This window comes from Lampetra fluviatilis, chromosome 39 (assembly GCF_964198595.1).
Source record: "Lampetra fluviatilis chromosome 39, kcLamFluv1.1, whole genome shotgun sequence".
Lineage (NCBI taxonomy): Eukaryota > Metazoa > Chordata > Hyperoartia > Petromyzontiformes > Petromyzontidae > Lampetra > Lampetra fluviatilis.
This window is the reverse complement of record NC_136313.1, coordinates 9,796,306-9,811,582: the sequence shown is the minus strand read 5'-3', so window position 1 is coordinate 9,811,582 and position 15,277 is coordinate 9,796,306. Positions and strand designations below refer to the sequence as shown.

The window sequence follows — 15,277 nt, the reverse complement described above, 5'->3', positions numbered from 1 at the left end:
GCCACCGCCACCACCGCCACCGCCACCACCGCCACCGCCACCACCGCCACCACCGCCACCACCGCCACCACCGCCACCGCCACCACCGCCACCACCGCCACCGCCACCACCGCCGCCACCGCCACCACCGCCACCACCGCCACCGCCACCACCGCCACCACCGCCACCACCGCCACCGCCACCACCGCCACCACCGCCACCGCCACCACCGCCACCACCGCCACCACCGCCACCGCCACCACCGCCACCACCGCCACCACCGCCACCGCCATCGCCACCGCCACCACCGCCACCACCGCCACCACCGCCACCACCGCCACCACCGCCACCAGTCGTAATTAGTTTATTTGTGTCAAATCGTCGTGTAGGTATGTCAGTCTTTTTTACGATAACCCTCCACCACCCGATAGAGGCCAAACAAAACCAAGTTGTCACGGCGTGGGCAGACGTGGAATCCGATTTAGGGTTTTTCAGCCAAACTGGAGGAGGAGGAGGAATGTTGAAGAGCCCAAGTGAGATTTTGACAATTTCACCCAACGTTTCTCTGGAAATTACATCCAGCATCATCTGGAGTTGGCAAGCTCAGCTCTTGATATTTTACACCTCGACATTGATCTTCCCCAAAATTATAATGAATCGGAAAAATTGGTTGTGGAAGCCTACGCATAGAATCATGTCGGCAGACTGATAAGCGGCAGGCCATTATCTTTTCCTGTCAAAGTCAAGAAATCAAAGTGGTTTCCCGCTCACATGAGCCACTGGTGTGATCCTCACCTGGCCGTGAGCCAATGGTGGCAATTCCACATTCTTTTGGGCAGAGGCGATTCTATCTGTAGGACAACCACGGTTGACTTTTCACAAACTGGTACTGATTTTATCTCCCCCGGTGAGATGACATGATGATGGGCCGAGTCAACACCGCACCCCCAACTAAGGATCTGAATTCGCAACCTTCTGATCGGAAGCCGCTCACTCTGCAGCTAAGCCCACCTTGGCCGGTCATCGCTACGTGTAAGACAGTAATCAGAAGCAGTCACAAGTGACGATGATGAGGATGATGATGACACTGATGATGATGGTGGTAACATTTACAACAGTGAGACGGTGACCTCATGACATTGCCCATATGTTCGCAAATGCAAATAAGTTGACAGTGAATTAATTTTAAACCTTGGGATCACAATGCTGCTGATGATGACGACGATGTACCCGTGACGATTACCGGTGACTGCATTTCATGTTGATGATGGTGATGCGAGCGACGCCGGTTCATGTTGATGATGGTGATGCGAGCGACGCCGGTTCTGCGGGTGACGATGGCGCCGGACGCCGACGCCGATGGCGACGGCGGCGATGCTGACGCTTTGGTGGTGCCCGCCGATGCCCACAGACACTCGCAGCAGCTTCTGCTTCTTGAACTTCGAGAGCGGAAAGTGCTCCGTGCCCCGGGCCCTGAACACCACCAAGGCGCGCTGCTGCTGCAGCGCGATGCCCGGCGAGGGCTGGGGGGACCCCTGCGAGCTGTGCCCACGGGAAGGCGAAGGTACGGGCCTGGCGCGCACACACACACACACACGCACACACACGCACACACGCACGCACACGCGCACACACGCACACACGCACGCACACACGCACACACACACGCACACACACACACACACACGCACACACACTCACACACGCACACACACACTCACCACACACGCACACACACACGCACACGCACGCACACACGCACACACGCACGCACACACACACACGCACACACACACGCACACACACTCACCACACACGCAACACGCACGCACACACACGCACACATGCACATACGCACACACGCGCACACACACACACTCACCACACACTCACCACACACGCACACACACGCACACACGCACACACTCACCACACACGCACACACACGCACACACACGCACACACGCACGCACACACACGCACACACGCACACTCGCACAAATACAACGACAGGACATGGCCGTGTGCCACTCAAAAGAAAAAAAGTACTCCCTTTACTGTCAACAGGTTGGCTGCTGGATTGAGCGGTTGCCCCCCTGCCCTCCCTGCCCCACCCGCCCTGCCCCACACACCCCGCCCTGCCCCACACACCCTGCCCCACACCCCGCCCTGCCCCCCCTGCCCTGCCCCACCCACCCTGCCCCACACACCCTACCCTGCCCCACCCGCCCTGCCCCACACACCCTGCCCCACACACCCCACCCTGCCCCACCTGCCCTGCCCCACCCGCCCTGCCCCACACACCCTGCCCTGCCCCACCTGGCACGCCCACCCTGTGGTAATGCTGTACATTGATTGCACAGACGTTGTGGGTGTACTCCGTACGTGTGTGCGTTGAAGCCTTGTGTTGCGTGGTAGTAATAATAATGGCGCTGCTGTTGTTTCTTTCAAATGACCATTGAGGCATTTTGTGCGCATCGCCCATTTACAGCCATCCTGAGCTAGTTGAAGAAATTCCACATTCCTATCGTGGAGTTTGAGTCTGCCGATAGGATGGCCACCGTTGACTTCCCCCACAAAGTGGTACTGATTTTTATCTACCACGGAGGGATGATGGGCCGATTGAAAACCCACCGTCCAGGATTTGAACTCGTAACCTCGGGGATTGCGAGCCGCGTAGGATGACTGCAAGTAGGACAGGACTGGTGATGGCATGGCGGCCGCAAGTGGAACATGCCCGAGAGGGCGACCGCCACGGAGATGGAGCGAGGAGGATTGGTCCGTGCGCATGGATTAGGAGGGTGTCACCGCGGGACCACGGGGGATGACGCGTCGTTTATGCCTTCAACCGGCAGTGGATAGACATGCAGCCGCCAAGGGCGATGGTGCAGCCCACACGAGGCGTCGGTGCAAGCACTTTTATTTAATTCTGAGGTGCCCCTTGTCAGAGGTGGAGAGCTCGGTGAGGGAATGAGGCGATGTAAGAAGAAGATGCTCCTTGACGACTTTAACGGAAGGAATCCGTACGGTGAGAGGAAGCAGAGAGGTCAGGATTGGACAGCGGTCTTGGGCCAAAGACCTGCGCCGTACGGCAGACGACTGTGAGAGAGAGAGAGAGACGGACTGGCCATCTAATTCCCTCACCCTCCTCTGCTTCTCTCTCCGCTCTCCCCTCTCCACAGCCGGCTTCGAGGACCTGTGTCCCCTGGGAGTGGGGATCATCCCGGGCCCTGGGGACACGCGCGAAGGTGACCCCCTAGTAGCGACACGACCGCCACAACCACACGCACCGCACCGTAGCGACACGACTGAGAGGGTGGGGCGGTTGGAAACACGTGACCACAAATACTCGGCGCCGCCCGCTACGCAGTGGACGCTGACGAATCCGTTGTGACGTAGTTCTAAGAGAAGGAGCAGGAGGCCGCGTGCGCCGGTGTCATGGTAACACAAATTTACCGCATTTATGAGAAATAAATGTGCCGCGTGCAAATTGCGCAAGTGGCAGAATGCGCAGCAACATCGCCCCCTGCTGTGAAACTGCCCCAGGGGAGCGGCGGCGCAGCGGTTAGCGCACCGTGCTCCTGATCCGGCGACCCGAGTTCGATACCCGCTCACGGCCAACACCAGTGACGATTATTTTAACCGGTCCTGGGCCTCCCTCCCATTGGTCGACTCAGCCTCACACGAGTACCTGGTGCGGTGTGTAAACGTCGCCACTCGGGAGACAAAGACGGCCGGACGTGGTGCTGGGCACCCACCCTCTCGTGCGCCGTGCCGGCCTTCGTAGGCGTCCGCAAACAACACTTGCCCCGACAGTCCGTACGAGGCTATACGGGGGGGATCTTTGTCTTTGTGGCGTAATTGTTGGCATCGCGCGTCCGCGTGTGCGACCGTGCTCCCAGACATGAACGAGTGCGTAGAGAACCCGGGCATCTGCACCAACGGGCAGTGCATCAACACGGACGGCTCCTTCCGCTGCGAGTGTCCCCTGGGTTACAGCCTCGACTACACGGCCATCAACTGCATCGGTGAGCTGGCTGCATGGTGCGGCGCTTTCAGATGCGCCCCTGCGGCCGTCTGGAACGCTCTTCCTTTCCGATATTAGGCAGCCACCGGAGCGGTGCACTTTCACATCTAGATTGCAAACGCATTTCTTTCGGAACGATTTGTTGCGTCTAGTTTGTTGTCCTTCCTTTGCACCTCCGATTATCACGGTTGGCTAAGTACGGTGCGAAAGAAGTTCAACTTACACGCGCAACTTGTGCACGGCGGCCGTGGCTGGGAACGGGAACTTAAACATCGCACGTCGGCCGTTTATTCACCCGGCTCACTCGTCACCGGGACGATGTCTCCCCCCCCCCCCCCCCGCGGCTCCCCCACCCCTCCCTCGTCACAGACACGGACGAGTGTTCCATCGGCAACCCGTGCGGCAACGGCACGTGCGCCAACGTGCTGGGCGGCTTCGAGTGCGCCTGCGACGACGGCTTTGAGCCTGGGCCCATGATGACCTGCGAAGGTAAATGCCCTCTCTCCCCCGCCCCCCCCAATGAAACGACGTGAGTGACGGCTTCAACGAGGCGTTTGATTGCCACGTCCATAACGACCCACAATGCCGTCCAGCGATGACTGCTAGAGTAAGTCAAGTATTGTATATCAGTGAGTAATTGATGCGTAAATTGTGACTTTGCGTGTGTGACTGCGTGTATGTGATTGCGCGTGTGTGACTGTGTGTGACTGCGTGCGTGACCCCGTGTGTGTGATTGTGCGTGCGTGACCACGTGTGTGTGATTGTGCATGCGTGACCGCGTGTGTGTGATTGTGCGTGAGTGACCGCGTGTGTGTGATTGTGCGTGCGTGACCGCGTGTGTGTGATTGTGCGTGAGTGACCGCGTGTGTGTGATTGTGCGTGAGTGACCGCGTGTGTGTGATTGTGCGTGAGTGACCGCGTGTGTGTGATTGTGCGTGCGTGACCGCGTGTGTGTGATTGTGCGTGAGTGACCGCGTGTGTGTGATTGTGCGTGAGTGACCGCGTGTGTGTGATTGTGCGTGCGTGACCGCGTGTGTGTGATTGTGCGTGCGTGACCGCGGGTGTGTGATTGTGCGTGCGTGACCGCGTGTGTGTGATTGTGCGTGCGTGACCGCGTGTGTGTGATTGTGCGTGAGTGACCGCGTGTGTGTGATTGTGCGTGAGTGACCGCGTGTGTGTGATTGTGCGTGAGTGACCGCGTGTGTGTGATTGTGCTTGAGTGACCGCGTGTGTGTGATTGTGCGTGAGTGACCGCGTGTGTGTGATTGTGCGTGAGTGACCGCGTGTGTGTGATTGTGCATAAGTGACCGCGTGTGTGTGATTGTGCGTGCGTGACCGCGTGTGTGTGATTGTGCGTGCGTGCGCTGCTGCCCAACAGATGTGAATGAGTGCTCCCAGAACCCGCTGCTGTGCGCCTTCCGCTGCATCAACACGTTTGGCGCCTACGAGTGCACGTGCCCCACGGGCTACACGCTGCGTGAAGACCGTCGCATGTGCAAGGGTACGGCGCGCGCACGCAAAGACAAAGGTCCCCCGTGCAGCCTTTGACAGACTCTTGGGGCAAGTGCTGCGAGCGAGCACCTACGAAGGCCAACACGGCACACGAAGGAGATGGGCGGCCAGCGCCACGCCCGCCTTCGTCTACCCAACGCTGACTCGTGTCGCCGGGTTCAGAGCGCGGTGCCCTAGCCACTGCACGACCGCTCCTGGCACGTCCGTGCGTACTGCACGCAAGGACCGAAACACGTAAACGTCTGGGCGGCAGGGCGGGGCAGTGGTTACACACTTGTGCATCACTGCAAAAAGGACTTGGGTTCAATTCTCGACTCGGGTGCCATTCCGTGCGTGGAGTTTGTGTTATCTCCCCGCTTCTGCGTGGGCTTACTCCGGTTTCTCCAAATTCCTAAATTAGCCGGCATTGAGTTAAATATCCCATTGTAGCAGGGCGCTACTGAAAAAGTCTTCGCACTCAGTGGGGCTTTCCTGGTTAAAGAAACAACAGTCATTATTGTTACGATGTTCAAATACCAAATAGATACCTTTTGCAAGGAATCAAGTCTACATTATTACCCACACTCTATTTGGTGTTTGAACATCTTCACACCTCGTGTTTTATTGGCAGAAAGACCTATTCTTATTTTTCAACACTTTGATACTGGCAAAAAAGGCCCCGTGAAAATCATGATTTTTATTACAATATCATCAACCTGTGCACCTGTAAATGTGTGCGTTAACAAGAGCGCGTGATGTTTTTTTGCCACCGTCAGTTGCACAGTTGTGTAGCACTTTGATCTGCAGAGTAAACGGGAGTCAGCGACTTGGATAACAAAGTAACGACGTGACGCATTCATCCAGGAAACGAGCCTCATGAGCCTCTCGGACGCTTCTTGCAGAGGGTCCCGCGTTGATTTATTATGTTCGACAAAACTCCCGTGAGCGGGATGCTCAACTCGCAGGAGTGAGCCAGAGTTACCCGGATAAAACCCACACACCCTAACGGTCCGCTGTACAGACGGACCCCCGCGTCAGCGGGGTGTTCCCACCGTATCCTGTCCAGCGCTTCAAGGAAACGAGGCAGATTTTAAAAAGAATATGGGACGCGTTCCTGAATAAACAATTTTAAAGCCACCTCACGCCCGAGACCCTTGGGCCCAGTATCACCAGAAGGCACTCCCCCCTCCAGCCCACCCTTACCCCCCCCCCCCCGACCACCCTACCCCCCAGCTCTCAACGTGCGCAGCTCCTAGGCCTCCCACATGTTAACTACTCCGATCTTCCCCAACAAGCTCTGTGAATGAGGACGCGCACGACCCGGAACGCCGGGCTGCACGTTTACTGCCGGAGTGAAGCGTACGTCGGAAATGCGAGCGGAGAAATATCTGAAGAAGAACAATAGATCAGCTGCGACCCGCGGTGCGGGCTCGCCGCAGGTGCTTGCGCTGCCGTCGCGGGCCCTCGACGGGAACCCGTTGTGCTAGCGGCGCTCCAAGCTGCTCGCGGCGCTCCGTGTCGTCGAGGTTCCCGCTGTGAATCGGCCGTCTCGTTGACTTTGCGTCGTTGCCTGCGCGCACAGACCTGGACGAGTGCGCGGAGGGACTGCACAACTGCGACTCGCGGCAGATGGTCTGCAAGAACCTCATCGGCACGTTCATGTGCATCTGCCCGCCGGGCATGGTCCGCAGGCCGGATGGCGAGGGCTGCACCGGTGAGTTTCGGGGGTGCGCGTGAACGCCACGGGAAATCCGCTGGCACCGAGCGACGAGACCTCTCTCCAGCCAACGAAAGCACAGCATGCTACGAACATGCGTGTTGCACTTCATGTATGTTATGTACGAATAACTTATTTTGCACCGTACATAGCCAACCGCGCTAATCGGAGGTGCGAACGATGGTCTACGCCCTTGGCTAGTCACATGACCTCTGTCCGTGATCTGGTTAGAGGTTGCCATCCCATTTGCCCACAATGCCATGCGGTGACCAGATTTTTCAGGGTTTTTGAAAACTACGGCATTTTCTTTGTCGTTCTCTGAGAAAACCGTGGAACAAACGTTCCTGGCGACGATTGCCCTAAAATTTGTCGTAGTGTGTCATGGCCTAACGGGTAGCATGAACAACAATGGTCTCCACCAGGGCTTAATTTCAGTCGGAGCAGCCTTGGTCTGAGCTCCAGAAATGATTTCCCCTCACGGGGGGTGGGGGGGATGAGGATGGGAGTTTGGAAAATATTCCATGAGAAATCCAGCCTTTGTCCTCGTCCACAACACCGCGCCGTCCCCTACCCGGCTCTCCCCTACCCGGCTCTCCCCTACCCGGCTCTCCCCTACCCCGTTACCCCGCCGTGCCGACCGCCGACCTATGGACGACCCCTGCTGTCCGGAAACCCCCCCCCCTCCCCCCAGACGAGAACGAGTGCCGTGCCAAGCCGGGCGTCTGCGAGAACGGACGCTGCATCAACACGTTCGGCAGCTACCGCTGCGACTGCAACGAGGGCTTCGCGGAGAGCGACAGCGGCGTCGATTGCCTGGGTACGCGGGAGGGTGGCACGGGGGAGGGGGGGGCAGGGGGGGCGGCCCCCAGGCTCCGACAAGCCCAGTGCTAGCGTCGCTCAAACGCTGCGGGGTGACTTGTTTCTCCGCATTACTAGACGCGGGTGCCGCGGTGTCCGTGCAAAGCTGGACACGTTGCAAGTTTTGAATGTTGCTCTGTGATTACGACTGCAGCTTCGATTGCCAAAAAACACGATGAAATAGGGAGAATTTTGGTAAATGTGCCCGTTGTTCAGCGTTGTTGTTCAGCGTTGTTGTTCAGCGTTGTTGTTCAGCGTCGTTGTTCAGCGTCGTTGTTCAGCGTCGTTGTTCAGCGTTGTTGTTCTGCGTGCTCGGTGGACCACGCGGAGCGCCCCTTGGGCAGAGGCCACCGGTCCGCCCTGCTGCGTGACGTTTTTGAAAATAAAATGCCGTATTCTGTGCATTAGGAGTCGCTCTGGGCCTAATATATAATGATTAAAGTTAAAAAGATGATTGGTCACGCTTCAACACACACACCCAAAGCTTAATGCCTTTCAATCTAGAGAGCGGAGCTTGAAACAACAACGCCTCTAAAGCAGCGACAAGACTGCAGTCGTGCTCACGAAAAGGTTTCAATTTTTTTACATTGTACTTCTGTGAACACAACCCACCTCTGCCACGACACACACCGTCTGTACACACACTCACGCACCCTCACACCCACTCCCGTGCTCACGCTCACACCTACCTATTTACAAACACGCGCACTCCTGTTAAACACGCACGCACGCAGACAACCGCCAGGGCCTGTGCTTTGCCGAGGCGGTACAGGGCCTGTGCCAGATGTCTTCCAGCAGCCGGCAGGCCGTCACCAAGTCGGAGTGCTGCTGCGACGGCGGGCGCGGCTGGGGCGGCCACTGCGAGATGTGCCCCTTCCCCGGCACGCGGGAATACCGCAAGCTGTGCCCGCACGGGCCGGGCTACACCACGGACGGACGCGGTCAGCACGCAGCGCACGCACACATACACGCGCGCGCGCACGCACACAACAAATACAAAGATCCCCCGCTGCTGCGAGCACCTATGAAGGCCGGCATGGCCTTTGTCTCCCCAGTGGCGATGTTTACTACACACCGCACCAGGTACTCATTTGAGGCTGAGCCGACCTAGGGGAGGCCCAGGACTGGTTTAGATGATTGTCACTGGTGGTGGCCGTGAGCGCGAGTCGAACTCGGGTCGGCGGATTTGTAGCGCAGTGCGTTAACTGCTACACACTAAACAATATTCAAATCTCTTGACACGATATTAAGCTCTGTGCTGCGTAGGGTTCTTTCATTGTTACGAGTGGAGCTGGCAAGATCTCTTGGCCATGATTGGTCGGGACGGTACGCTGCAGTGTGTATCGGCGGGGTCAGTGCACTGATATTGGGGCGCCACGGTGGTGAGATGCTAACTACCTCGCCTGGTATACAGGAGGTCGTGGGTTACACCATCGTCATCACGGTGGCTAGGAAATGTTAACTACCTCGCCTGGTATACAGGAGGTCGTGGGTTCGTGCCGACGCCTGTGTATTTGGAGTTTGCGTGTTCTCCCTGTGGTCGCGTGGATGTTTCTCCGGCTCCTCTAGTTTTTGCCTCGACATTTAGAATCAGCTTCTGTTTTAGAGTATTTGGCTGCTGTAAATGTCCACGTGAAAATCCACTTTTGTTCAACTGTAATTTGTGGTCAGGTTGCTCCTGAAAAAGGGCTACATAGCTCAGTGGGACCTAAGCTGGTGAAATAAAAATTAACCCGTAAAAACAAAGTTTTTCACTATAAATCCTTTATATGCGTGGCGGCTAGAGTCCTCTCGTCCTCTGGCTTGAGATGGCTGCCACCTATGGGTCAGATGATTGCCTGCCACCATTAAGCAATTGGTAATTAAATATTATTTATTTTTTCCTAAAAAGTGTAACATTTTGGAAAAAAATTTCACGAAAATAAATTGTCACGCACAACGAGTCTGTGTGCAAAATGTCAGCTCGATTGGATCACGGGAAGTGGGTTAAAAAACGACCGAAAGATTTGCACGGTCGTAAGCACGCAAGCAAGCAAGCAAGTGAACTTAATATAAAGAATTTAAAAATAGAGAGAATGGAGAAAATTACATCGCAGGACGCCCATGAGCCTAACAGCTCATTGGGCCCTTCCAGTTGACGTAAATGAAATCGATCGATAAAAAACAAATCTCTCTTGTCAGCTCCTTGAGTCACCCCGGTCCCTTCAGCCGCTTCTCAACGCCTCACTTTGGGTGACCGGCTGGGATAGTTTCGGAGTCGGATACCTAACGGAGGCGAGCGTCGTAGAGGCGGCGTCCGTCATGCCACGCGAGCCGAACGTCTGCTTCGTAGCTCATCGGATTCCTCCGGTATGAGCAAATAAATATTCTGATTCTGATGTTTCCCCGCAGACATCGACGAGTGCAAGGTGTTGGCCAATCCGTGCCACAACGGGGAGTGCATCAACAGCGCCGGCTCCTACCGCTGCATGTGCAACCGCGGCTACACCACGGACATCACCTCCACCGCCTGTGTCGGTAGGTCCGCGGCGGCGTCTCCTCGCTCGAGGCGTCGGCAGGCCGAGGATTGCGTCGTCCGAGGAGACTGAGTAGTTTTGACAGTGGACGGTGCTCAACGTAAGACACAACTCAAAACAACAAGCGGCTGTCGTTTCGCATTGAAACATTTAAGATTTAACATTTTTTTAGGATAATTTCCGATTGAAAAAAAAAATCCCTTCCAAGATTTTAAGATAACCCACAGGCGCGTAACCATTTGCGTGTCTTCCCGCGTGGCTCCTTGAGCCCATGTGGGAAAGTCGCAGGAGCGACGCAACAACAACAAGAATAACGCACACGCGGCGTCAATCGAGGTGGAGCCACCGAGGCCGCCGCCACACCGGCAGATCGACCCAAAGCACGCCGCCGCCGTACACAGCGGTGCGACGTGGGCACCCTGGGAACGAGGAAACGCTTTTTGTTCGCGGGCAGCAGGAAAGGAGGAAGTGCTGAGCCTGGACTCGAACGAGGGCAGGGTAGTCGATAGCACCAACGGCTGAGGGGAGGGAGTTCCACACCGTGTGGGGCAGGCAGAGGAGAACGAGCGACTTCACACCAAGTGAAATTTGACTGGGGCAGGATTTGGCAGAATGCTTTGGGTGCTGGATAAGATAAAAAAAAGCTTTAATTATAATAATAAATTCAACTTGGAACGCGCAAAAGTGTTTACTCGACGCAAGAGCCACAGGGAAGTGTAACGGCAGCCACATGATGAGCTGAAGCCAACAATTTCCCAAGCTCTGCAGTCCTCTTATATATGAATAGCTTGTCGGCCAATTTGATGAGTGGAAATAAACCGGAGCGTCTGGAGACCACCTAGATGTGCGATGGGGAAACACTCTATCCCATACACACAGAACATTATTGTTTTGTTCTCCTGGCGAGCAAGGGAAGGGAGTTTCGTGACGTTTGTGTGATCAGCCAACCCTCGCCTCCGCAGCGCTGAATTGCAGACACGTTTTACTCGTCGCTACATTCCTTTGGTACCCTTATGTGTTGCCTCTGCAGACTTGGACGAATGCGCACAGTCGCCCAAGCCGTGCAATTTCATCTGCAAGAACACGGAGGGCAGCTTCCAGTGCTCGTGCCCACGTGGCTACATCATGCAGGAGGACGGCAAGACCTGCAAGGGTGAGCTCTCTCTCTCGCTCTCTCTCTCTCGCTCTCTCTCGCTCTCTTTCTCGCTCTCTCTCTCTCGCTCTCTCACTCTCTTGCCACCCTCCCAAAGAAGGCCGCTCCTTTCTCCACCGGAGCCACCCCACCAAAATGACCAACGACGTGTGCGTACGTGTGAGCGTGCGTACGTGCGTGTGTGTGTGCGAGCGTGCACACTTGCGAGCGTGCACGCGAGTGAGCGCCTAACACCGGGCGTGCTTCGTGTCTGCCCGCGTGGCGCCGCAGACCTGGACGAGTGCGCCAGCAAGCAGCACAACTGCCAGTTCCTGTGCGTCAACACGATCGGGAGCTTCAACTGCAAGTGCCCACCCGGCTTCGCGCAGCACCACTCGGCCTGCATCGGTGAGCACCCCCCCCCCACCCCCCCGCACCCCCCCGCACTCCTCTACCCCCCCACCCCTCAAAGCCCCCTACCCCCCCACAGCGCCCCGGTCCCCAGACGAGAGTTGGTGTGACGCGAGAGGCGACGGCGGCGTTTCTGTTTGGAGCTCGCGCGGAAGCGGCGTGGGCCACGCCAAACGGGCTGTTGGCGAGCGCCCGTTAACGCCGGCGAGGAAAATATAACAATGCCGACATTTAGTTTAGCGCGTTGCGTCGCCGACGTTCCTGCAAACCGCATCTCTCGCTGTTGCCCAGGGGGATTGCGGAGAAGCGGGAGAGGCAGCAGCTAGACGGTGAGCCGGTGCCAAAGGTTTCCCAAGCTCTGCGGTCCTCATTTCATTAAGATATTTTGAGTGTAAATACACAAGCGTGTATTGTGACCAGACTCATGCCTTGATGTCTTTGTCCATAGTGCTGATGTTAACACACTTTTTCAGGCTAAGTTAACCGAAGCAATTGGATACCAGCTGGCTACCGATGGCCGTGCAAGACCCGGAATTGAACGCAGGTCACTGGGGTAGCAAGGGCACAGACACTCAGACACACACAGAGGTACATCAAGTCAAAGCTCTCCCATCTAGCCTCTTCTAACACTGTTGGGGCAAGTGCTGTTAGCGAGCAGCACCTATGAAGGCCGGGCACGGCACACGAGGGGGATGGGTTGCCAGCACCACGCCCGGCCGCCTTTGTTTCCCCAATGCTGATGACACCGCACCAGCTACTCAATTAAGACATGAGTTGACCTAGGGGAGGCCCAGGACCGGTTAAGATACACACCACCGATATTTGCCGTTAGCGAGAATCAAACTCGAGTGGCAGGGTTTGTAGCGCAGCGCGCTAACCATTGCACCACTGCTCCCCACATAGGTACGCAAGACAAAACACAATGACACCCCATATAGCCTTACCAGACTGTTCGGGCAAGCTCTGTTAGTCAGTAGCATCTCTGAAGGTCGGCACGGCACACAAAGCGGTGGGTGGCCAGCACCACGTCCGGTCGACATAGGTACACGGACACACGCGGACACACACACACCTATGTAACCCCGCGTGTCCGTTCCACTCAGACAACAACGAGTGCGTCTCCCAGCCGAGTCTGTGCGGCGCACGAGGAATGTGCCAGAACTCTCCGGGTAGCTTCTCCTGCGAGTGTCAGCACGGCTTCTCCATCGATGGCACTGGGGTCAACTGTGAAGGTCAGTCAGCGGCACTCCACAGCTCGGCTCTTCTCCATTGCCCATTCACTTCCCTCCCCTCCCCTACTCACCCCTCTACCGTGACCTCTCCCCTACCCTTCCCAACCCCTACTCACCCCTCTGTCGTGATCACCCAATCCTCATCCCTTGCACGCACCCTGCCATCTAAATCGTGGCTTTTTTTTCGTACCATTTTTTTTTATTACGTGAGGCTCATCGATCGAAGGCGCTGTATAAATACAAAATGAGAATAGAGATAAGGTCTGCGCTGGCGTGCGAGACCTGCGGTGTCATTCCCTGCCTCGCTGCACCCCTGTAGTGCAGCGTCAGAGTTGTTAATGCGCCCGGTGTGTACTCGGCAACTGGGAAAACAGCAGCTGGATAAGTTTCGGTGAAAGCCACGCGTGTCATTTGCGTGCTCGCGATGCATGTGTGCGTGGGTGTATTTCGATGCGTCGGGAGCGGGGTGCAATGGTTAGTGCGCTTCGCTGCGAACATGGCCACCCGAGTTTGATTCTCGCTCAAGACCAATAATAGTCGGTGAATATTTGAACCGGTCCTAGGCCTCCCCTAGGTCGACTCAGCCTCAAATGAGTGGGCTCAATCCATAAATCAATGGCTGGACAAGAACAAACAAAAACCCCATCACGTTAAATTTGGTCCTGCGCTTTATTTGGCTGAATTCCAGCTTTGAGATTTAAAATATCTGTTTGGCTGTCAAGCGACGAACCTCACTCTCTTATGGCAGAGCAACTAGAGTAAGTGCTGCCCTCTACTGCGTATGGACCCCATGTGGTCACCTGCAGGTAGCTCTATATCCACTCTCGTGGGCCGTTCTCACATCGCGAAGGGTGTTGCAGCGCTCCCGCGAGAGATCCGTGCGGGACATATCATCTCTGTGACGCCGACGACGGCTGTGAAACACACACACACAAAGACGAAAAAAAAAACCCCGCGCTCGCAATGCGATCCGTTTCTTTCTACAGACGTCAACGAATGCGACGGCAGCCACCGGTGCCAGCACGGCTGCCAGAACATGCTGGGCGGCTACCGCTGCTCCTGCCCGCAGGGATACCTGCAGCACTACCAGTGGAACCAGTGCATCGGTGGGTGCTGCAGTCACGCCAAGCACCACCCCCCCCGCTTCCCGCGCCACGTCCGCGTACCGCCGTCGCCTCGTCTAGCCCCGCCGTTCTTGGGGCTTTCAAAGTAAATGCTTCCTGGCGGCGACGACGACTTGGCACGTGGCCTGTAACCCCGCACTGCGGATCGCGCGGAGCACGTGTCGTCGGCAAGGGCTCAACACGAGGGTCGGTGGACTGCCGCGCGAACGTTGTGCAAAACTTCCCTTGCCGTGGGCGTCGAGGAGGTGCCCTGCCCTGGCACGCCAGGAGAAGGCGGTGGTGGTGCGGCACAAATGTGGACTCCCGCCCGTTCCGTCTGTTTGGGATCGAGTGTTTCCCCCTCGCACGCCTGGGTTTTCTCCGGGTGCTCCAGGTTTCCTCGCACATGTAAACACTCATTCATTGGCCGATTACAGGTTCATATATAGAAGACCGCAGAGCTTGGGAGATTGTTGGCACCGGCTCATCGCGTGGCTGTCTTCACGCTTGTATGTGGTTCCGTCTCGCGCCTCCCTCTCTACAAGAGTGAGTGAATACTGCGTGGCGTGTTACAAGTTGACGTCATTCTCATGATGTTCATGTTATATGTTTGGTTATGGCCACTACTTAATGATTGGCAAAATCTCCACCACCCGATACAGCCACGCACATTAACTTGCCACGTGGTGCACAAGCGTTTAACGATCCTTTCATTATTATTTCGGCTCACCTCTAAATTGAAGAACAATAATAATATAGCTATAACAATTCTCATAACCAAATGTAGTGAAACTACATCAAGCATCATCGG

General features: G+C 56.3%; 1 protein-coding gene across 1 annotated transcript in view; it reads left to right on the top strand.

The window, feature by feature from the left end:
- Positions 1–15,277, top strand: part of FBN2 (fibrillin 2) — a 128,088-nt gene that overhangs the window by 109,921 nt on the left and 2,890 nt on the right. The window contains exons 50-62 of the mRNA XM_078874680.1: positions 1,391–1,543; positions 3,162–3,227; positions 3,882–4,007; positions 4,376–4,495; positions 5,385–5,507; positions 7,080–7,211; positions 7,906–8,031; positions 8,807–9,013; positions 10,464–10,589; positions 11,619–11,741; positions 12,012–12,128; positions 13,235–13,363; positions 14,350–14,469. Of these exons, the coding sequence (XP_078730806.1) occupies positions 1,391–1,543; positions 3,162–3,227; positions 3,882–4,007; positions 4,376–4,495; positions 5,385–5,507; positions 7,080–7,211; positions 7,906–8,031; positions 8,807–9,013; positions 10,464–10,589; positions 11,619–11,741; positions 12,012–12,128; positions 13,235–13,363; positions 14,350–14,469 (1,668 nt within the window). The remainder of the gene's footprint in view (positions 1–1,390; positions 1,544–3,161; positions 3,228–3,881; positions 4,008–4,375; positions 4,496–5,384; positions 5,508–7,079; positions 7,212–7,905; positions 8,032–8,806; positions 9,014–10,463; positions 10,590–11,618; positions 11,742–12,011; positions 12,129–13,234; positions 13,364–14,349; positions 14,470–15,277) is intronic.